Source organism: Microtus ochrogaster, chromosome 2 (assembly GCF_000317375.1).
Source record: "Microtus ochrogaster isolate Prairie Vole_2 chromosome 2, MicOch1.0, whole genome shotgun sequence".
Classification (NCBI taxonomy): domain Eukaryota; kingdom Metazoa; phylum Chordata; class Mammalia; order Rodentia; family Cricetidae; genus Microtus; species Microtus ochrogaster.
The window spans coordinates 12,798,840-12,822,577 of NC_022010.1; the positions used below are offsets into that span (position 1 = coordinate 12,798,840).

The following is a 23,738-nucleotide window of genomic DNA, read 5'->3' on the forward strand; positions in this document are numbered from 1 at the left end:
GATGGATAAATGGGTGGGTGGATGAATGGGTGGGTGGGTAGATGGATAGGTGGATGGATGGATATTTGGATGGATGGATGGATGGATGGATGGATGTTTAAGATAGATGGATAGGTGGATGGATGGATGTTTGGATGGATGGATGGATGGATGGATGGATGGATGGATGGATGGATGGATGGATGGATGGTTGGTTGGATGGATAAATGGGTGGATGGATTGATAGGTGGAGAGGTGGATGGATGGATGGATGGATGGATGGATGGATTCTGTAGGTGGGTGGGTGAGTAGATGGATAGGTGGATGAATGGGTTTTTTACAGATTTCTTAACATACGGATGAAGAATAAAAGCGTCAGGTCTGTGGATAAATGAAACAGGAGGTAAGTAGGTGACTGAATCCATGAGTGGACAATGTATAGATGGTCAGACATGTTGCAGATGTACAGAGTTGAAAACACTTGCTGTTCTTCCAGAGAATCAGAGTTCTGTTCCCAGCTCCCATGTCAGGCAGCTTACAACCACATGTAACTCCAGCTCCAGGGGATGACACCTTCCTCTGGTCTTTTGAGTTCATGTGGCATATATATAACAGGTACGCACCCATAAACATAAAATTTAAAATTAGTCTTAAATAATAAAAAATCTTAAAAGACACGAACTTACACACTCACACACACAGACCTATCCCACCTCTATAAGCCCCGCCCACCTTTGGCATGTTCATGTCATCCATGAACACCAGCAGGCGCTTCCCCATGGGTGGCCCATATGTGTCCTTTGTCCGTTTCTCCACATTTGCTTCTAAATTTCTCTGGATGTCCAGGGATGTGGTGCGTGAGGAGAAACTGACCATCAGCACAATCTGCAACAGAGCAGAGGGCAAACAACTGGCTTCCAACTGACCATCTAGAACCGATGCAGGTCCATGAGTGAGTCATCATTTTTAAGAGCTAAAGTCAGAGGTGGGCATGATGGCATGCTCAAGAGGCAGAGGCAGGAGGATCTCTGTGAGTGTAAGACCAGGCTGGCCAGGGTTACACGGTGAGACCCTGTCGGAGGCAGGAGGATCTCTGTGAGTGCAAGGTCAGGCTGGCCAGGGTTACACAGTGACCTGTCCTAACAACACCCTCTTTCCTCCTGTTAGATTGCATGCTGCCACTCATGAGCCTTGGGACAATGCAGGCTGTGGAATGCTGTCCCCAAGGCCACACCATCTTGAAATCAGAGAGGCTGTGATTTCCCACAGGAGACCCTCCCAAGGTTGGACCCACTAACACCCCCTCATCAAGGGGAGGAGGATTAGAAAGACTCCAAACCCTCGCTACGATATACAGCCTTAACTATTACCTACATGTCGTCCGGCTTCTGAAAGGGACTCCAGTCTCACTCATTTGGTTCACCGAGCTGGACTTGGGTAGAATTGTTCCTTTCCTTTCTATCCGGGTGATTAGAAAGCCACATGATGGTATGTGGTAGGGGAGGTGTCATTCTACCTTGGTGGTCTCTAAAGCAACTGTCTGACCTTTAAGAGCCTGAAGAGATGACTTCAATGACAACCTCTGTACCACGCTCTACGGCAGAGGAGTTTTAAACATAAATTGCTTTCAAGGCAACTGCAGGCTAATAAGGAGGCTAAAGAAAGCATGAACAACCGACCAGAGGCTTCCTGCTGGACCTCCTCGCTGGAGGGAAAATGTTCTCTTTGTCCAGAGACAAGGGTCTGTCTCTCTCTTCTCTCTCTTTCTTGTGCCCTTAGAAGAACTATTCTCATACTATACTCATAGAGTGCGTGTGTGTATGTGCGTGCGCACACACACACACACACATACACATTCACACACATACAGATGCTCATATTCAGCCATATACCAGCCCAACTGGACTGCTGAAGCACACAGCTCGGTAGCCCCCAGGGTTCAATCAGTGAAGTATTTAAACAACTTCCCAGCTGGTGCCAAAGTTGTCTGAGGACCACACTTTGTGAACAACTGACTTTTCAAATGTCCTCCAACCCAGCTGGCCACGAGTACACATGCATGTGTGCCAATGGTCAGCAGCTAACTGGTTGTCTGTGTGTCTGTCTGCTTGCAGCCAGTGAGGTCTAGGGGCAGGGTCCTAGGAAAGCGAAGATGCACACAGAAGACTCGGAACATGGATTCCTCTCAGCTTCTAACAGCAACCCTGTGCCCTCTACCCTGGCACCTTTAAAAATAAATATGCCACATTGCAAGTGACTGCATCCGAGGAGAGAGGCAAGCAGGCCTGACCCATCCAACATTTCTCGCAGAGATGTCCCTGAGGCCCATGTGGCTTCCAGAAGCCACAGGAGTAGAGAAGGCACAGAATTAAAAGCATCAGAGAAGGAAGCAGGGGGCATCTCTGCCCTCTTTGCTGAGAAAGAGTCTCTCTATGTAGCTCTGGGTATCCTGCGACTCACTGTGTAGACCAGGCTAGCCCAGTAATCACGGGGACCTCTCTGTCTCTGCTTCAGAGTGCTGGGATTAAGTCGTGTGCCACCACATCCGACTGTCTCTGTCTTCTGAGGTTCCAGAGCTGAAATAAGCATCTCTTACTGTAGGGATTTGAATAAGATGTCTGGGGCTTTTGAATGCTTGGTCCCAGGTTGTTGGCAATGTCTGGGGAAGCTTAGGAGGTGTGGCCTTGCTGGAGGAAGGGGCAGGCTTTGAGATTTCAAAAGCCACGGGCCATTCCCAGTTAGTACTGTGTTTCCTGCTTATGGTTGAGATGCGAGCTCTCGGCTGTTCCTTCCGCCATGCCTGGTATACTTCCCCATGATGGTGATGGACTCATCCCCCTTGACCCTAGGCCCCGAAATCAATTCTTCCTTCTCTAAGCTGCTGTGGTCATGGTGTTTTATCACAGAAAAGAGTGTCACCAGTATAGTGACAACCAAAACAGAAAAGCGCAGGATGGACAGAATCAACAAGAGCAGACTGTGAGAACAGAAAAGGGTTAAAGCCAGTAGAGGGGTGGAGAGAGCATGAATAGGTCCCTTGGCGTGACAGCGTGTGAAGAATGCACCCAGAATCCTTCTTGCCACCTGGGTACACCCTCATGTTCCCGGTATCCTCCTCACACCCCACTGTGAGTCCCCAGAGAGTGTCTATATGAGCTGCAACTTCTCCTTTGCTAGCGGCTGGCCTGGGGCCCTGTTCATAGCAGGCTTTCCCACATGTGACCAAGTTCTAGAACACGCAAAAGGATCACAGAGAATGTAACAGCTAACCTCCATGATGGTCCTCCATCACCTGTACCCCAAGTCCAATCGAGGGGCTCAGAGGACTCCCTGTGTGACCCATGTAGCATGGAAGAATGTGAGTAGGTGGTGCGTGCAAGGCTATGTCCATGTCCTCTCTCGTAGCTCCTTGTTGTATTAAACAGTGGTCCTTTAGGCTGTACACGGTCTTAGGAGACTCTGTTTGACAAGCTGCTTTTGACTCCATTTTGAGGGAGAAGGATTCCTATAATCTCTGGGCGGGGGGCGGGGACCCAGAAATGGCACCATCGGTCATATATCCCCCCATCCAGCACAGACTGAATTATTCTTGGGAGTAGAAAACAAACCACGTTTACTGGGGAGAACCAAAATTGTGGGGGCACATGAGTGTATTAAAATAATGTCAGGGAAATGAGGTGCAAGGACGTATCAGACCAGACCAAAGAAAGTGTGGAACTCCCTTGTCTGGACTCCAAAAAGTGATAGATACCCAATACTGCGATGGCCCGGCTGCACACCGGCCTATCGTGACACCTAATACTGCAATGGTCCAGCTGCACACAGACCTATAGTGACACCCAATACTGCGATAACCTGGCTGCACACCGGCCTATTGTGACACCCAATACTGCAATGGCCCAGCTGCACACCGACCTATCGTGACACCCAATACTGCGATAACCCGGCTGCACACCGGCCTATCGTGACACCCAATACTGCGATGGCCCAGCTGCACACTGACCTATCGTGACACTTAGTGCGCATTGAAGACCAAGGACTTGCTGACTTGGCTCTGTCCCCTGCTCTGACATAGAGTGCTCAACTGCCGGCCGGTCCATCTGTTCACCTGTCTGGACCTGGACCTGGCCTGCTGTTTCCTGACCCAGTTCAGTTTTTAACCTGGCAGCTAAAGATTCCACAGCTGTGCTCTCGAACCTGACGCCCTTCTGGCTCTGATTGGGTTCATTATCGTCGATACAGACTCTCAACACACTTCTGAGACCCCCCGAGCTCTGCTGTGGCCTCTCTGATTTGTCATCTATCATCCATATATAAACATACAGATAAATGGCATATCTAAGGTGTGCTGTGAGAGTATCAGTCATGACAACAGGGATAAAGAATTGCCATCACCTTGCCCGAGCTACCAAGGTAGATGGACTTTGTGATAACTGTCATTGAAACTGCTAAACCTTGGCAAGGTGGTGGTGGTGCACACCTTTAAACCCAGCACTCTGGAGGCAGAATTTGAGGCCAGCCTGGTCTACAGAGCAAGTTCCGGGAAAACCATGGCTACACGGAGAAACCCTGTCTCGAAAAAAATAAACAAAACTTCTAAACCTTGTGAATTTCTTCTTATTTAGTAGGCTCTGACATTGTGAAAAGAAACACATTTGTCTGTATTTCTGGTATAGCGAGTTTCTGACACTATGTCACCAGGAACTCGGTGGCTTCTGCCGTGTGGATTTCTGCCATGAAGGAAGCCAGCTGCCTTTGCATGTCACTGCTGTGGACGGAATACGCCCAGGCTCCCATGCGTTGGGGCTTCAGAGGCTCCCAAGACCGCTGAGGGCAATTGGATGGAGAGTAAAACTCACGTGGCTTGTCTTTTATGAAAGTGGCCTCCTCTGGCGGCTTGCTCCTTCTCACCATGTTTTGCTTCCCCACCCTCCATGGCCCCACGCACCACAAAGGCCCTGCTGGCCCGTCTGACAGTAGCACCATGCTCTTGGACTTCCTGGCTCCCAAGAGCTGAGTTAAGTAAATGGCTACTCTTTGTAATCTACCCTGTCTCGGGTCTTCTGTTATAGCAAAGGTCTAAGACAAGCACAGTCAAGCATTCCTCGGAGAGGCCCACGCTGAGGATCTAAGACTTTCAGTCACATGAAATGCTGTCTTGGAAGATGGTCATCCAGCCCTAGTCAGGCCTTCAAACGAACGCAGCCTTCACCAACCTTAACTACAATTCCATGAGGGAATCTGACCCTGAGTCACCCAGCTAAGCCACATCAGAGTCCTGACCCCTGAAACTGAGAGGTAATAGGGCTTGTGGCACTAAGCCCCAGGGAGCTAGGGCAGCTTGTCACACAGAAACAGGTAACTAATACAAACGCTTACGTTGGTCTCCTCGCTCAGATTCTTAAGGAAGTTCTGGGTAGTGGCTGTCTTAGAAGTGCCGGATTCGCCCACGAAAAGAACGGGGTGCTTGATTTTAACCATCTGCTCCAGTATCCAGGTGGTGCGGGTCGTATCTACTGTGTGAACTGAAAGATAGAAGAATCGGGGTGTCACAGGAACTCTGAGCAGTCGGCCACCTGGCACTCACACGGACTCCCGTGCATTCCGTAAGAAGCAGCAATCTCTGAGCTCTGGGATTGGAGAGGTGGCTCAGTGGGTAACAGCCTTGCTCTAGAAGCATGAGGACCTGTGTTCAAATCCCAAGCATGTACATTAAAAGTTGTGTGTGACTGTGCATGCCTTTAACATCAGTATCAGGGAATGGAGTCAGGCAGAACCAGAGAGCTTGCTGGCCAGACAGTATAGCCAGGACAAGCTGCAGGCTCAGTGAGGGGACCTGTCTCCAGGCGTGAAGGCACCAGACAGCCTGTTTGTTTTGCAAATGCCACCAGGTACATACACTTGTACCACAGACACACGGATGCATACAGGCACATGCACACACACACACACACACACACAAAACACATGCACACGTGCACAGTTCTGTTTTGGTTCTGGCTTGGTTTTTCGAGACAGGATTTCTCTGTGTAGTCCTGACTGTCCTACTTGCTCTGTAGACCAGACTGGTCTCAAACTCAGAGATCTTCCTGCCCCTGCATCCCGAGTGCTGGGATTAAAGGTGTATGCCATCACTGCCTGGCATTTTGTTTTGCTTTGTTTTTAGGTCATGCTGTAGCTGCAAAGGTGAGCATCCCGAGTGCTGGGATTAAAGGTGTATGCCACCACTGCCTGGCATTTTGTTTTGCTTTGTTTTTAGGTCATGCTGTAGCTGCAAAGGTGACTATGAGTTAAGTCTAGCCTCGGTTTCCCAGCCGTCCCATGGCTTTTGAAGGCCTGACATCTGCCCAATCAAAGTGTATAATGGAGTATAACGCATTTCCTTGGCAAAGCGATTGTGGCAGCTCCGCCGACTTCAACCACCCTGCTCCCCGAACTCCATCTGATTTGCACTCAGAATGAAAATCCCACTTCTCCCCAACTCACACCTCAGGCACCTGCGGGACTGGTTTCCTGAAAACCTCTGCTGAAGGTAGCATCATCACACAGTCAGGCCCAGGCCACCCACTCTCCCGTGGAAGGCTTCAATGGGCGGGGGTGGGGGGGAGCTGAAAAAATGCAGGTATCTCGCTCCGGAAACACCACGCACCAGACCAGACATGCTTACTATATTATCATAAGAGTGGATCAGGGCACTCAAGGTCCATGCCCACTGTGAGCCTCTGCTGTGGCTTCCCTCCTGCCCTCCCTGTGCCCAGCCAGCTCTGTGGCTGGGGTGTCCTAGGAGATGTAAAGGAAAGAGGAGAACAGGCTATCACGGGCATCGGCTTGCAGGGGAAACCCAGGTCACACACACAGAGGTGCTCAGAGGCGTAGGACAAAGTGGGACCCCAAGGGGCCCATGGTGCCACCCTCTAGTCACTCCCAGCCAGTTCCACGGATGGCACTCAGTTGCCAATGAGGCCATGGTTGTCTTCTCATGCCCACTCACGCCCACTCACACCAAGAAGCTGAGACCAGGGCTGCTGCTTACACACCCAGGATGTCGACAAATTTCTTCTCGTGGCTGTGAATATACTCAGGAACTAGCTTGCTCCACGGGATCCAGTGGTTCCGCTTGGGATCGAAATGGAAGTCGTACAGGGTGGGAAGATGCCCTAGGGGAACAAGGGTCCGTGTTGTTTTGGTCATAGACTTGGGAGTGGGCTAGGGTCTAATGCATCTGGAATGAGCTGCCTGTTCACCTTGGAGCACACTCAGGCTTGCGTGCTACTCCTTCACGGGATAGGCCCTCAGAGAGTACTCAGAATTGATGCTGCGACTTTTGAACCAGTGCTACCTTTTGAAGTTAGCCACCAGTCCTTTCTTAGAGACACAACCCCGAGTGCAAGGCTATGACCCTGCCGTTACAGATGTTGGTGGTCCAGGCAAGGGTAGGGGCAAATAAACAGAAAATTTTGATGCAGATACTGAATTCTGAGACTGGAGAAGTACAGGTATGACCCATGACCCGTGACCCATGACCCATAACCCATAACCCATAAGGATATCTGGCAAAGACAGGGCGGGAAAGAAAAGAAGAAGCATGGTGTCAAAGATAGCTCCAGAGCTGGAGCTGCGCCCGCCATTTGCACCCCTTCCCCAGATAGTTTCCTCGCAAGGATCCCCATTCACACGTGTGCCATGCCCACCCATCTCTCAGACCACTTCTCCAAGCAGAAGGCCACCTGTGGGCTCCACCTGGTTCTATTTAAGGGCACACATACTCATGCAAAATTTTAAACCCTTTATAAGGTACTCTCCTGTGACTTATCTGCTGGTCTATGAGACATTTGGGGGAGCCCAGAGGAAAATGGGGAACCCTGGAGTGTGTCAGGTATGGAGAGCTCAGCCAGAGCTGGAGCAGAAGGGGCCAAGATGGAGTCAGAGGCACCGCCTCCTCCTGCAGTGGTGACTCAGGGGTTGACCTGCTGGAGCAGGGGACACACTTGAAGCCCTGAGCATAGCACCGGCCACGTGACACAGGCAGGAACAAGGAGAAGCAAGTCCACCTCCTCTGTAAGCCTGCACCAAAGAAGGGGGTCAAGATTCCTACCTGGGAGCTCTCCAGGTCGGGCCCAGACCCCTTCTGTGTCTGCAGTGGGCATCGACGAGAGGCGTTTGATGCCCTCGTCAAATTTGATCCTCCCGTCCTCGAGCAGGGAGGCACCGAGTGAGCAGTAGAGAGCCTCCAGGAAGAAGCACTCCAGCAGGTCAAGGTCCTCGATTTCCCCTTCTAGTAGCGAATCCATCATCTTGGTTAACTGGGTTACCTGGTCACAGAAAGCCTGTTTCAGCCCCTCTTTCTAAACCCCATGATGTAATCTGTCCTGAGTCCTGGGGTTCCCTATCCCATGGTGAGGGCATCGACACCCGCCATATTGGTTTGGACACATGGAGCCTGGCCCCTTAGCTTGCATGGGCGGGGGGGGGGGTCACAAGAATGAACCCTGACATTCACCCATCAGCCATCTCTGCTCCCTTTAAGCCCCTCCCCCACCGCAGGGGTCCATCTCTCAGGAAGTCTGCCTTTCCCGCCCTCAGCAGTGGAGTGTTCTTACCATGTTCAGGTCTGTCTGAGGAACCACCATCTTGAGCCTCTCTCCCTGTCTCCCGTCCACTATCCCCTCTATGATCATGTCGATGAGCGAGGGCACGTATTTCTCGAAGAGGTCATTTAAATACTTTTGCTCTACCTGCGGAGGACACACCCAAATCCTCTCCAAGAATCCTTTTGTTTTTGTTTCTATTTTTTTGTTTTTCCAAGACAGGTTTCTCTGTGTAGCCCCAGCTGTCCTGGAACTCACTTTGTAGACCAGGCTGGCCTCGAACTCACAGAGATTTACCTGACTCCTCCTCCCGAGTGCTGGAATTAAAGGTGTGCACCACCAGGTCCTGCTCCGGGATCCTTTTAACTGGAAGTTATCAGGAGTTTTTCTTGTCCCGACAAGGGCGAGAAACAGCTGTGGTGATGACCTCAGCAGGTGTACTAAAGCTGGAGCCATGGCTCAGCCTTAAGAGCACTGGCTGCTCTTACAGAGGAATTGGGTTCAATTCTCTACAGCCACACGGTGGCTCACAACAGGTTCTGACTCCTGTTGACAACAGTCCCAGGGGATCTGACACCCTCTTCTGACTTCCCTGGGCATGAGCATGCACACAGTGCCATACCTACGTTCAGGCAAGCACTAATACACATGAAATCATAAAATGCATATTTAAAAAATGATGGTGAACTGTTGCCAGGCGGTGGTGGCGCACATCTTCAATCCCAGCACTCTGGAGGCAGAGGCAGGCAGATCTCTAAATTCAAGGTCAGCCTGGTCTACAGATAGAGTTCCAGGATAGCCAGGGCTACATGGAGAAACCCTGTCTCAAAAACAACAACAGGGGCTGGAGAGATGGCTCAGAGGTTAAGAGCATTGCCTGCTCTTCCAAAGGTCCTGAGTTCAATTCCCAGCAACCACATGGTGGCTCACAACTATCTGTAATGGGGTCTGTTAAGTAAATAAGTAAATAAATATTTAAAAAACAATAACAAAAAGATGGTGTACTGCTCTTGTAGAGGACCCACAGTGGGCAGCTCACAACTGCCTGCAACTCTAGCCTCGGGGGTTTGATGACCTTTTCTGGCCTCTATGGACACTGCACTCATATTAATGAAAGTGTGTGTGTGTGCGTGCATATGTGTGTACTTAATTAAAAGTAAAGTAAGCTGCAAGGTGGTGGCACATGCCTTTAATCCCATCACTCAGGAGGCAGAGGCAGGCAGATCTCTGTGAGTTTGAGGCCAGCCTGGTCTACAGAGTGGATCCCAGGACAGATCAAAGCTACACAGAGAAACCTTGTCTCGAAAAACCAAAAAAAAAAAAAGTAAATCTTAGCTAGAAGTGCTCTTTCAGCATGGTGCCAGTGTCCCACCAAGGAACTTGTGGGTCTTTAAGAGTCCCATGAAGAAAATCCTCCCGTGTGACATTGCTTCTGATGGCCCTGGTTCCCCTGGCCTTCTCTACTCTGGGAAAATTATATTCTGCTTTCCAATCCACACAGTCTCATGGCCCTAGAGAGACATCTTGACCACCTGTGAAAATGAGGTCCCAGCCTCTGGATGGGACTGAAGCCACCATGCATACATGCCTATCACATCCATCACTTTCAGTGAGTCCTGCTGTGAAGCTGGGGCCACTGTGGGCAGGCCAGCGGTCAGCTGAAGCCATCAGATCTCAACGGCAGGGCAAACTGGTTCGTCTGCACACGGCACTCGGCCAGCCGAGCAAAGGCACAGAAGGGGGCATCCCCTCTCTCCATAACTGGACCCATCTGAACCAGGTGTGCACACTGAAACCCAGAATCTAGCTGGGTTAACATCTGCTAGCTACAGCCATGTCCTCCTGTGTGTATTGTCTCCGGCTGTGTCCCCACCCCAGGGGCAAACCTAGGTAGGCTTAGCTGAAAGTGTTTCCTATCTGTCTTTTTGCATAAATCAGTTGATCCCTGGCCTAATCCGCCAACGACATCACCCATCTCACCAGCAAGCGTGACGCAAAGGCTCCTCGGGCTGGGTGCTCAAGGACGCCCCCGGCAGGTGTCCAGCGTTGCTGGCTGTGCTCCAGCTGTCTAAGGATGGTGCTCACCTTGTTTTGTATTTCTTGTTGCAGCCATTTTTTCCAGTATGGTTGGTACTTCAAGTTCTTAGGGTCCACGTAAACCATCCCGCATCGAGACACGGTCGCAGGAGAGGCGTACTGCAAGTCTCCCACCTGCAAAGAGTGAACCCCTCAGCTCCTGACCCTTCTGGACACGGCTGCTAGGCCCTGGGTCACACACGCCAGGGCCTTCCCTGTGCGAAGCCTCACTAGGGCACGAAGCCCATGCCAGACAGTCGGTATAGCTGTTGGGATTTTAAACTGAAGGTGGAGTTCACAGTGAGATTACCCATGTCTGATGTGACGTCTTCTCGTTAAATAAATGTTGTAGACTGCCCTGTCAAAAGTAGGAAATGTATAAATATGTATAACAGAAAATGAGGCGGAGAGACTCGGGAGGGGTCTCTGGAACAAACAGGAGGGCTTGATTCTTGACATGGTAGAAAGACTTTCTTAATCAAGATAAAGGCAAATAGCATGAAAGGAAGGGAAGGTGACTACAAACTTTAGAAGGACAAAGAAGGAATTAAAGTACCCTAGTTGGCGCTGCAGTAACTATTCCCATATTTAAAACAATGTCAGTAGTGTGCGCTGATAGACAATTCAGAAATGCTTGTTCTGAGGAGGGAAGGTTGACAATTGAGGTAACAGATTCAGAGGACTCGGTCAGTAGATAATATGTCAAGTTTTTAACTTTTGCTTTGTTTCTGTGAGATCAGGTCTTGCTATAGACTCATAGATGACCAAGAACTCCTTATGTGGCCCACACTGGGGACAAATTCATGGGAATCTTCCTGCCTCCTGTGAGGCCTCCTAACCGCTGGTATTACAAGCATGTTCAGCAATAATGGATAAATTAAAAGCTTATATTTTTACTTTGTATGTGTGTGTGTGTGTGTGTGTGTGTGTGTGTGTGTGTGTGTAGGTAGGTACACTGTGTCCATGTAGTGCCTGGGAAGCCAGAAAAGGGGGTTTAGATCCCACAGAGCTCAGGTGATGGGTGTTTGTGAGCTGCCCAGTGTGGATACTGGGAACCAAATTCAGGTCCTCTGGAAAAGCAGCAAGCACACTTAGCCACTGAGCCATCGTTACAACCCTACTAATGGACAAATTTAGTAAAAGAAAGAGTGACAAGCTAAGCATGTTGTTTATAGATAAACAGGTGTGGGTGCGCACGCCTTTAATCCCAGTACTGGGGAAGCAGAGGCAGGTGGATCTCTGTGAGTTCGAGACCAGCCTGGTCTACAGTGAGTTCCAGGACAGCTGGAGCTACCTAGTGAGAGCCTGTCTCGGAAGACAAACAAACGAACATGAAAGCAGTCAACTCTAGCTTAAAGAGGGGATAAGGGAAGAGGATGGTAAACAAAGGGTTGGGGCCAATAAGATGAGCTCAGGGAGTAAAGCATTTGCTACCAAGCCTTACAAGTCGCGTTCAATCCCCGGGACCCACACACTGGACAAAAGAACCAACTCCCACAGGTTGCCTCTGACCACACACAAACCTGAGTCCACAGATGTAGATAAACGTCATGTTAAAAAACCAAAGCGTGGCACTCATCAGCTTCTGTGTTTTCATAATCGTCTACCCTAATAAAGGCACTAACAGCAAGGCCCCTGTTCAAGTCTGGCTCTCAGCACTGCTTGCCTCAAAGAGCAGGGCACAGTGTGCCTGGAGACGGATGCGCTCCCCATTGGCCAAGGTCAGCAGCTTGTTGTCGTCCATCACTGAGTTCATGTTTTCCACCCACAAGGCATCCACGTCGCCGTCAAACAAAATGTACCTGCAGTGACCAAAGAGAGGTAAGTCACAGAGCTCAGAGCGTCCCCAGTGGCCCCGCTGTCCAGGGGCTTTCCAGCCAGGACTTCCCAGGGCATTCCCTTGGCCCTCGTGTCTGACCGCGTGGTGCATAAATACCGAGTAACTCGCTAATGTTGGAGGCCTGGAGAACATCACACACAATCCAGCACAATCCTTTGGCAAACTGACCTTCCATCCTTGGATTAATACACTGCTGAACTCATCAATAGTACACATTACCGACATTATTTTAATATGCAGACATTTACTGCAGAGCCAACTAGTATTCTACAGTTCATTTTAGAGCCATTTATTTTGCCTGAAGGTTGCAATCATCATCTTTTTCATCTCATACTATCTGTCTTTATCTTCATTTGTTCTTGGAAGTTACAACATCCCTGCAGGGGACCATTCACTAAGCCTTAATGGGTAGTATCATGGGTACAAAAAGTGTAATGGTCCACTACCCCGTACCCCATTTTTATCTGAGGGCAAAGCTGAAGACAAGAATAAATTGTAATTTATCACTATTTTTTAAAAAAAAAACTTGGTTATTTCTTTTTTGTTTCCTTTATTTTTAAAATTTTTTTTAAATTTTTATTTCATATGTATGAGTGTTTTGTCTGCATGAACATCTGTGCCACACGTGCATGCAGTGCCCAAGGTGGCCAGAAGAGGGCAGCTGGACCTGGAGATGCAGATGACTGAGTGCTGCTATGTGGGTGGTGGGAACTGAACCCTGGTCCTCTGGAAGAGCACACAGTGACAGTAACCACTAAGCCATTTCCAGCCCAATTTATTTATTTTCAGACAGGGTCTCATGAGATAGCTCAGGCTGGCTGAAAACTCTTGTGCCTCAGCATCCCAAATGCTAGGTTTAGAGATGTGTGCTGCCATGTGCTACAGTTAGCTGGGAGAGAGGGAGATCTTAGCTAAAGATCTCAAGACAAGGGGACTAAAGAGATGGCTCAGGGGTTAAGAGCACTGACTGCTCTTCCTGAGGTCCTGAGTTCAATTCCCAGCACCCACATGGTGGCTCACAACCATCTATACTGGGATCTGATGCCCACTTCTGACATGCAGGCATTCATGCAGATAGAGCACTCATGCATAAAATAAATAAATAAATCTCAAGACAAGATTGTTATAGATTATCAGGATGGTTCCTAATTCCATGCCAGTTCATGCCAGTTCTCTTCATAAGAAAATAGCAGAGGGGGCCAGGCAGAACTGTTATATTCACAGTCTCTCTCTCTCTCTCTCTCTCTCTCTCTCTCTCTCTCTCTCTCTCTCTCTCTCTCTCCTTCCCTTTCTTCTCCCTCCCCCTCATCCTACCTCCTCTCTCTCTTTGATCTGTTACAGATATGATAATTTTTCCCCCTCATAATTCAGCATGTAGTTCCTAAGGATAAGTGTGTTCTCTTCACAACCCCTGGGCTCTTATCAAACTGAGGCTAAGCCACATGTGTCCAGTTCCATTGTGTGGCTACCACCCACACTCTATAATTCTGTCACCTCACAGCAGGGACTTGCCATCTGCATCCACGGTAGAAAGATTTGACTCAAACAAGTAACAATAGCTATTCAAACCACTGCGTGTGGGGTTGATGAGAAACAGGGTGCTAGCGCCCCCTTGAGGTGTCTCCCTACAGATAGAGGAAATGATGCCTTGTCAAGAAGAGAAGGCCCTGTGCTGTGGGATGGTCTTTCTGTACACCGTGAATATGTGTTGCTCTCATTGGTTGATAAATAAAGCTGCTTTGGCCTATGGCAAGGCAGGATAGAACCAGGTGAGAAATCCAAGAAGAGATTCAGAAGAAGAAAGGCAAAGTCTGGGGGATACCAGTCAGCTGCCAAGGAAACAAGATGTAAAAAATGAGGTAACAAGCCAAGAACCATGTGGCAAAGCATGGATAAAAATATGGGTTAATTTAGCTATAAGAGCTAGCTAATAATAAGCCTGAGCCATTGGCCAAGCATTTATAAGTAATATAAGGCTGCTGAGTGGTTATTTAGGAACTGGAGGGTGGGAGAGAGACCTCTGATTACAGCACTGTGAATAGCTGGACATACAGACATCACACATTTTCCATGCTGAGACAGATAACTCATCCCTGTGACATTTCTGTTGACCTTTCTATAACATATCTGGTCTGGAATATTCTAGAACATCAAAGTCGTACAGAAAAAAATTCTAAGAAACTGCTCAAAATTAAAGGATACCAAAGAAATGACCTCTAACCCAGGCTTCTGGCTAGTAAGGTAGACACTCACTTCCGTTCCTTTTTGTCGGTCGGCCTGTTGATCTCCCTGAAGATGTTTGACAGCACCCCATCTGTCCAGTCTCGAGTGGTGGGGTCCAGGATGCCATATAACTCAATGACACTCACAGCTTTGGGGTTCAAGATGTATAACTTCGTCATTATCCCGAGCCTAAACCAAAGAGGCAGCTTCAGCTATGGCTCAGAGCAACAAAGCCCCAAAGGGGGACACACGAGACCCATGAGAGGAAGTACAGATGGGAGTCCACTCTAAAACTGATCTGTGTTTCTGTTTTGTAAGAAAGGTCAGAGGCAGGGTCTCTTTATGTTGCCCAGGCTAGCCTAGAAACTACTAAGTAGACCGGACTGCCCTCAGACTAATAGTGATCCTCCTGACTCTGCCTGCCAGATCGTGGGCCTGCACCACCACACCTGGCTCTGTGTGTTGCACACTTTATAAGTCGAGTGGCCAGCACATACTCCTCTGTAATGGTAGATTCCTACTATACTGCCAATTGAAGGAAACCCTGTGTTGATACAAACCATTGGTGTTCTTTAACTCTCAGGCAGTCTCCCAGACTCAGTCCTGAGATTTTCTGTGAAGCCTAGAAATGCTAGAGCCACACAGGTCAAATGGCTCTATTTAGAGTTTACCTGGAATATTGGCAATCATCCAAGCCTGTCTAGAGCCCAGCTATTGACAAGGGGAGGAGCATGAAGCTAGAAAATCCGCTCAGTATTTAAGACTGTCACACCACAGTGAGCCATTGAGATGTTCCTAATTCTAGTTATTTATGTAATTATTACTATAGTTTATTTTTATTGGGGGGGTCAGAGGACAGTTCTGGAAGTCAGTTCTCTCCTTCCACCCTGTGGATTCTGGGGTTCAAATTCAGGTTGTCAGGTTTGGCTGCCAGCACCTTTCCCGGCTCTGAACCATTTCACTGGCCCTTCCATGTGATTTAGAGTACATTAAAAGTTAGAGCCGCCTCCTCCTTCCCACAGGCCTGGTGACAAGTCGTCTATGGGGGCGACACTCCAGCATTGTCCATGGCAGGTACTGGGATGATGTAACTGAACTTGGACACTGTCTTCCTAAGAGGTACAGCAAGGCACTCACTCCACAAGTCCACCTGACTGTCACAATCTGCAGGAGCGCCTACTGTGTGTTCTGAGTTGGCAATGAAGCCAGGAGAAACACTGAGTTTGGGGGTTGCTATAGTGGCCGATCCTCATTGTTAAAGTGGCAGCATTTGGGGTCACCTAGGAGACAGCTTCAGGTGTGTCTGTGGAGGATTTTTTAATAGTTTTAAATATGTATTGTTTTCTGTGTATGAGTGTTTTGTCAACCTGTGTCTGTGCACTATATGCATGAAATACCCCTGGAGGCCAGAAGAGAGCATTGCATCCCCTGAAACTGGAGTTTAGGAGTTACAGCACTCATGTGGGGGCTGGGAACCAAACTAGGGACCTCTGCAAGAGCAGCAGGTGCTCTCAACTGTTGAGTCGTCTCTCTGGCCTCATTTTCAGAGCTTTAACCAAGGGTGAATGATCTTCCCTGAATATGAGTGGGGCCATCCCATGGGCTGGGGTGCCAGAGAAAATAAAATTGGAAAGAGGAGAAAGTTCATTGAGGGTCTGTTGTGGGATATTTGATCACACAGCGTGCGATTGTGTTGCTGTCCTTCCTCGCCTGCCTAAGGCATCTTCTAATTGGTTTAATAAACAGCCGAATGGCCAATAGCTAGGCAGGAGAGGACAAGTAATACTTCCAATCAGAGACAAGAACTCTGGAATGAATCTGAGATGGTAGATTCGCCAGCCAGATGTGGAGGAAGTAGGACAAAATGGTACCGAGGAGAGGTAATGAGCCACGTGGCAGAATGTAGATTAATATAAACAGGTTAACTTAAATTTTTTTTTTTTTTGGTTTTTCGAGACAGGGTTTCTCTGTGGTTTTGGAGCCTGTCCTGGAACTCTCTTTGTAGACCAGGCTGGTCTCAAACTCACAGAGATCCACCTGCCTCTGCCTCCCGAGTGCTGGGATTAAAGGCGTGCACCACCACCGCCCGACTTAAGTTAAGTTTTTGTTTTTGTTTTTTTTTTGGATTTTTTGAGACAGGGTTTCTCCGTAGCTTTTGGTTCCTGTCCTGGAACTAGCTCTTGTAGACCAGTCTGGCCTCGAACTCACAGAGATCCGCCTGCCTCTGCCTCCCGAGTGCTGGGATTAAAGGCGTGTGCCACCACCGCCCGGCTTAACTTAAGTTTTAAGAGCTAGTTGGGAACAAGCCTAAGCTAAGGCCAAGCTCTCATAATTAATAAAAAGTCTCTGAATCATTTTTCAGAAGCTGGATTTCATCCTCTTAAACCCTGAGCCAGAACAAGTCCTTCATCCCCATAATCTTCTTTTTGTAGGTATTTGGTCTCATCACTCAGAAAACAACTCATGATTGGGACAGACACACATCCCATGAGATGGACGGCCAAAGCTCTCACCAAACACTTCCCAAGACGCCGTCCTGACAAATGCCCTCACCCCAGCAGGGCACTCACTTTGTCTGGGCCTGACACAGAGCATTGATGACCACAGACTTGCCCCCTCCTGTGGGCCCCACCACCATCGTCGTGTGGCGGGTCAGCATGGTCTCGAACATCTGGACCACTTTATCCACCTGCGGGAAAGACGTGGGCAGTCGTGCTAAGCATAGCTTTTGAAAATAATAATCATCATCATTAATAATAATAACAACAGTTTATTCCGAAGGAGTTCAAGCCTGGTGAGCTGACTGAGCAGTCAAGATGCTTCAGGAAGCTTTGTGACCTGAGCGTGTGAAAGGAAGGAACCAACCCCTGTGTAGCGTAGCTCAGACTGGCCCCGGGCTCCTGGCCTTCCTGCCACTGTCTCCTGAGTGCTGGTGGTATGTGCTGCTGTGCCCATCTCTGTCCCTTTTATAGCTAAATACTATTTTACTTCGTGACTAGACCACGCACATCTGTCTGTCAGTTGACAGACACTGGTTTCCACGTCTGAGCCACTGGGAATATGTGACCTAGGGAGCTCACATACGTGTTTCTGCGCAGGCATGTTCTCACTGTTCTTGGGCTGAGCAGTGGGGTCACCAGGCCCTAGGACGCCTCTGGGTGTAACTTGCTGAAGAGCTGGCAGATTGCTGGCCAGTGCAGTGTGTTATTTTACACTCCTGACAGGAATGTGTGTGTTTTCACAGGGAGAGGGAGAATGACTGTTTTCCTCAATTCCTCTCCATTTTACTCTTTGAGATGGTGTCTCTCACTAAACTTGGGGCTCACTGATGTGGATAGACTGTGGTCAGCAAGTTTCAGGGATCCACTAGGCTATGCCCTACTAGAGGTGGTTTTTAAATGTGTGCTGCTGAGACCAGCCTTTTTTTTTTTTTTAACGTGGGTTCTGGGCAATTGAACTCAAGTCTGCCTGCTTGAGTGGCAAGCACTTCACTGACTGAGCAGGAGTCTGATGCCAGCCTGTGTTCTGCAGTGACCCTGCACCCTGCTCACCTGGACTGGCAGAAGCACGTAGCCATTCTCTTCCAGCACCTGCTCGACAGCATCATTGAAATCCGGGTAGCGCACACGGGGGCAGTCCAACCCGGGAAACAGGTCGGAGATGAGGCCCAGGAAGAGGGGGACGTCCTCAAACACAAACTTGGGTAGGTTCATGTCCCGCAGTGCCCGCATCAGGACCACATCCTGGAGCGACCAGAGGATGAGGGATTGCCTGAGAACCCAGCATGCACCGGGACATCCCCCCTGCCCAACACAGCATGGAACGTTCTTCTAAAATTTAATGTGCTTAGTCACAGATTTTATATCTCTAACATAAATATGTAACGAGGGATGGAAAGATGGCTCAGCAGATGAGAAGCCCCAAGCTTGATGACTTGTGCTTAATCCCCAGAGCCTGCAAGCTGGAAAGAAAACTCACTTTGACAAATTCTTCTCTGACCTCCACAAGCACAGGATGAGGAAGGAGCACACACACTAAATAAACAAATGTAAAAGGCATTATATATGCCAGGCACTGTGATGCGTGCCTTAGACCCACTCCTTGGAAGACAGAGGCAGTGGGTCTACAAAGCAAGCCAAGGATACACAGAGAAACCCTGTCTCAACACCCCCTGAAAAAAAACATAATATATAACAAAACATATTTTGTTATGGATTTGTACATATTATATGTTATAGATTTATACATTATATGTTATAGGTTTATATATTTTAAAGAAAATTGGGGGCTACAATAGAGATTAAACCTAGCAAATGCCTACTACTGAGGTGTATCCCCAGTTAAAATTTTTAAAATTCTGGCCAGGCACAGTGGCACACACCTTTAATCCCAGCACTGAGGAGCAGAGACAATGGATTTCTGTGAAATGGAGGCCAGACTGGTCTATGCAACAAGTTCAAGGTTAACCTGGACTGCATAATGAGAACTTGTCTCAAAACATTTTTAATTATGATTTAATATAAAGTAGAAAGTATTATAAGGCATAAGCCACTTTCATAAAATATGAAAATGAAATATGAACATTTACATAAAATATCAAAGATATTTCTGGAATTTGCCTTTCATTTTTTCCAAGGTTTTATAGAAGATAAAAATCCACAATAAAACCTATAAAATGGAATGTAAAGCGTGGCAGTGACAGCGCACACCTTTAATCCCAGCACTCGGAGGCAGAGACAGGGAGCTCTGAGTCTGAGGCGAGGCCAGCCTGGTCTATAAAGTGAGTTCCTGGACAACCAGAGATACTCAGAGAAACCCTGGATTGAAAAAAATAATTAAAAATGGAATGTAAGATGTCGAGTTTTACATCCAAACAAAAATTAAATGTTCAGCATTATCACTGGTGGGAAATTGTGCAAGAACGTTGCCCTCAGAATGCCAGCAATGGATCTGATAGTGGAGTAAGTATCACATGTGACAATTTCTCTCAGTTTCACCGTAAAGAGGAAGTCGGTGGGGAGGCGCTGGCTCTGATCAGAGCCCGTGTGTACCTGTGAGACATCTCACTGAGTCCCATTAGGATGTATGCCCAGTGGGTGGAGCGATGGCTCAGTGATTAAGAGCACTGGCTGTTCTTTCAGAGGATCCAGGTTCAACTCCAGCACCTGCATGGCAGCTCACAACCATCTGTAACCCTAGGGCCTCCAAGAGTGCCAGGCATACATGTGGTACATATATGCAGACGTAACACCCCCACACATAAGACAAAGAAATAAAAATTTAAAAAATATGCAATCGATCCTCACTAATTGAAGAGGAACTCACATTCCCACTTCACAGAAGGCTACTCTGCCCCTCTGCCTCCCTGTCCCCTGAAGATGACGGGCTGAAAGTCGCTACAGAAGTACCCTGAATACTGGTCTGGTACTGCCACGTAGAGTCTGAACTTGATCTGAAGGTAACAAGTCTCCGAAGACAACATCACAGTGAGAAGAGCAAAGCCAAGCCATACAGCCAACGGAGGGACAGCCCCATGTCCTCCACCTCGCCTTCTGCACACGCGTGGAGACTGCACAGAACCACACCCAGCCACAGACACTGCGCAGCCTACCTCCTGCAGGTCTGCAGAGCCTCGCTTCAGCTCTCCAGCCATGACCAGCACCGACTTCAGGGCCCGGAGCCCAAAGTCATAATGGTGCTGCTTAGACAGCTGCTCCCGGGCCAGCTTATACAGGACTGTCATCTTCTTGGCCAGCGTCTTTTTGACAGAAGGTAGTGAGAACACAAAAATATGAGAGAATAAAGTGACAGAAAGCATCAGGGTGTCACTGCAAATACAAAGAAACATGGGTGTCCCAGGGACACCAATCTACAGATCTGTAAAGCTCGACTTCAGGGTTCAGAAAACACCAGGATGTGGCTTCTTTTCTATAAGGCTCCACGGGGGACTTATTCAAAGGACACCAATGCTAGCCAGGAGGTGCTGTGTGGAAGGTGGGTTCAGGTAGGAGGATCAGGAAGTTCAAGTCATCCTCAGCTACGTAGAGAGTTCAAGGCTAGCCTTGGACTACGTGAGACCTTGTCTGAAACACACGAACATATTTGCTAAAATCTGACAGCTGTAGTACAAAGCAGGGATCATAACTGCCTTCAGTGACGGCAGATCCCAGAAGCGGTCACAGCCTGCTCACACGGACGCTCCCGGCTTACTGGACCTCAACTGATCCCACAGGTGCCCCTTGCCCAGTCGCTGTTCCTTTTCTTGGTTTGTTTGGTGCTAAGGATGAACCCTAGTCCTTTACTTCATTTTATTTTGCGATAGAGTTTGGCTTTGAATTTATAATCTTCCCACCTCAAACTCCTAAGAAGCGTGGGTTAGAGATCAATATGAGCCATGGTGCTCAGTCTGTCCCACTTCCTGATGACAACTCCCAGGCTACACCAGTCAAGCCCACTGGTCCCCAAGACTGGGAATTTGGATAAAAATAGACACAAGATCTCATCCTGAAAATCCAGAGTCCTGGCAGCCTGGGGTGGGGTGGAGAGGGTGTAGTGAGAGCCTTGAAGAGCAGCCAGTGCAGGGCTGGAGAGATGGCTCAGTGGGTTGAAGCATATATTGCTTTAGAGAGGGCTCAGTTTAGTTCACAGCACTCACAACCACCTGTAACTCCCGGCCCAGGGACTCAGATGTCCTCTTCTGTCCTCTGTGGGAATTGCACCCATACACAGGGACTCATAACTGAAAAATAAAATCTTATTTTTTTAAATTGAGCTCTATATTTTTCTCTGCTCCCTTCCCTGCCTCTCCCCTCCCCTTCAACCCTCTCCCAAGGTCCCCATGCTCCCAATTTACTCAGGAGATTTTGTCTTTTGCTACTTCCCATATAGATTAGATCTATGTATGTCTCTCTTAGAGTCCTCATTGTTGTCTAGGTTCTCTGGGATTGTGATTTGTGGGCTGGTTTTTTTTTTTTTTGCTTTATGTTTAAAAACTACTTATGAGTGAGTACATTGTCTTTCTGGGTCTGGGTTACCTCCCTCAAAATGATGTTTTCTAGCTCCATCCATTTTCCTGCAAAATTCAAGATGTTATTTTTTTCTGCTGTGTAGTACTCCATTGTGTAAATGTACCACATTTTCCTTATCCATTCTTCGATCGAGGGGCATTTAGATTGTTTCCAGGTTCTGGCTATCACAAACAATGCTGCTATGAACATAGTTGAGCACATGTCCTTATGGCACCATTGAGCATTCTTTGGATATATACCCAAAAGTGGTATTACTGGGTCTTGAGGAAGGTTGTTTCCTAATTTTCTGAGAAATCGCCACACTGACACCCAAAGGGGCTATACCATCTTGAATTCCTGCCAGCAATGCAGGAGTGTTCCCTTTTCCCCACAACCTCTCCAGCATAAGTTGTCATCAGTGTTTTTGATCTTGGCCATTCTTACAGGTGTAAGATGGAATCTCAGAGTTGTTTTGATTTGCATTTCTCTGATGACTAAGGATGTTGAACATTTCCTTAAGTGTCTTTCATCCATTTTAGGTTCTCTCTTTTTTTTTTTTTTTTAAAGAGCATGCATTGAAGAAAATGGTTGAGGTGTGGCTCAATGGAGAACAGGCCTCTGTTGCATGAGGTGCTGGGTTTCATCTTCAGTATCACATACACACAAATGTGTATTTGTGTGTGCACGCACATGTGTGTTGCAGGCAAGTATGTAGGTAAATGTGCCCATGGGTGCACGTGCATACAGAGGCCAGAGGAAGAATGAGCTGTCTCCCTCTCTCACCCTTAGCTGTATTGGCTTGACACAGAATCTCTCACTGAACCAGAAGCTCCCTTATTTTGCCTGGGCTGGCTGACCAGGGAGCTCTTGGGATCCACCTGTCTTCTCTTTCCAACACTGGGGTTACAGATATGTGCAGCCATGCCCAGCTGTTTACATGGGTGTTGGGGATTCAAACTCAAATCTGACTGCAGAGCAAGCCCTTTCACCCAGCGAGTCCTCTCCTGAGTCTGTACCTTGTATTTCGAGAGAAGGTCTCTCACTGACCCTGGAGTTGACTGGTGAAGCTGGCTGGCCAGCAAGCTCCAGGGATCTGTCTCCCCAGTACAGCAATGGCAGGGGTGTAGCACCACACCTGGCTTTTATGTGGGTCTGAGGACTCGAACTCAGGTCCTCATGCTCCAGGTAGGCACTGTACTGACTCAGCCTTCTCTCTCGACCCCTGGTGTGGTTTTTAAAGGCTGATGAGAGAGCGTGTATCTTGGTGGAAAAAAGTTTGGTTTGTGCTCTAACTATGGTGATGGTCACTCCATTGCTACACATAAAGACAGGAAGAACATAAACCCTGGTGATGTCTGAACACGGCGTGTGCCGGGGCAGCTCACAGGCTGACAAAGACTGCAGCTTGTGCCTAAGATGCCACTCCTGGGGAGGGATACATGGGAGACCTGTGGATGCTGTCCCAACCTCCCTAGCATTAGCACACGACCAAATTAAATCACAGCTTCGGAGAGGGTGGGGAGGAGCAGAGACAGGGCAGGATCGTCCCAGAGCACAGCCCGCAGCTAGCCACCGGTGCAGCTCACCTTGGCCCACAGGAAGCCCTCCGAGAAGAGCATGATCTCACAGATCTGCTGCAGGTCAGGGACGATGACCACCACAGGCCTGAACAGTGCTTTCACGGACTCGGGCAGCTCTGTGCGGCCCGCATAGCCGGGGTTCATGGTGATAAAGATGCCCATCCGAGAGTCGAGGGAGATCTCCTGCCCTTCGAACTGGGTGACAGGAGAGGAAGGAGTGGGTGATGTCGTCACCAGTTCACCCAGAGAGAGGAAGCTGGGGCCACAGGGGCATCCCCAAGGGAGATGGTGATGTGGGCAATATGGATTCTCCGGACTGACACAGAATCCAAGATATCTCTGGGAAGCCAGGTGTAGTGTCCAGTTAGGTATGGTGCCTGTCGAGGTGTGGTCAGGTGTGTCCAGGTGTGGTCAGATGTGGTTAGGTGTAGTCAGGTGTGGTCGG

The 23,738-nt window shown here is 48.6% G+C and overlaps 1 protein-coding gene across 1 annotated transcript in view; it reads right to left on the reverse strand.

Annotated features, from left to right (window-relative positions):
* The window catches only part of Dnah10 (dynein axonemal heavy chain 10), a 121,566-nt gene that overhangs the window by 38,041 nt on the left and 59,787 nt on the right, over window positions 1-23,738 (reverse strand). Inside the window, exons 35-46 of the mRNA XM_005344367.2 lie at window positions 23,300-23,488; window positions 20,318-20,464; window positions 18,258-18,449; window positions 17,277-17,395; window positions 14,737-14,895; window positions 12,310-12,445; window positions 10,653-10,778; window positions 8,580-8,714; window positions 8,075-8,291; window positions 7,017-7,136; window positions 5,359-5,504; window positions 712-864 (exon numbers count right to left, since the gene is read on the reverse strand). Of these exons, the coding sequence (XP_005344424.1) occupies window positions 712-864; window positions 5,359-5,504; window positions 7,017-7,136; window positions 8,075-8,291; window positions 8,580-8,714; window positions 10,653-10,778; window positions 12,310-12,445; window positions 14,737-14,895; window positions 17,277-17,395; window positions 18,258-18,449; window positions 20,318-20,464; window positions 23,300-23,488 (1,839 nt within the window). The remainder of the gene's footprint in view (window positions 1-711; window positions 865-5,358; window positions 5,505-7,016; window positions 7,137-8,074; window positions 8,292-8,579; window positions 8,715-10,652; window positions 10,779-12,309; window positions 12,446-14,736; window positions 14,896-17,276; window positions 17,396-18,257; window positions 18,450-20,317; window positions 20,465-23,299; window positions 23,489-23,738) is intronic.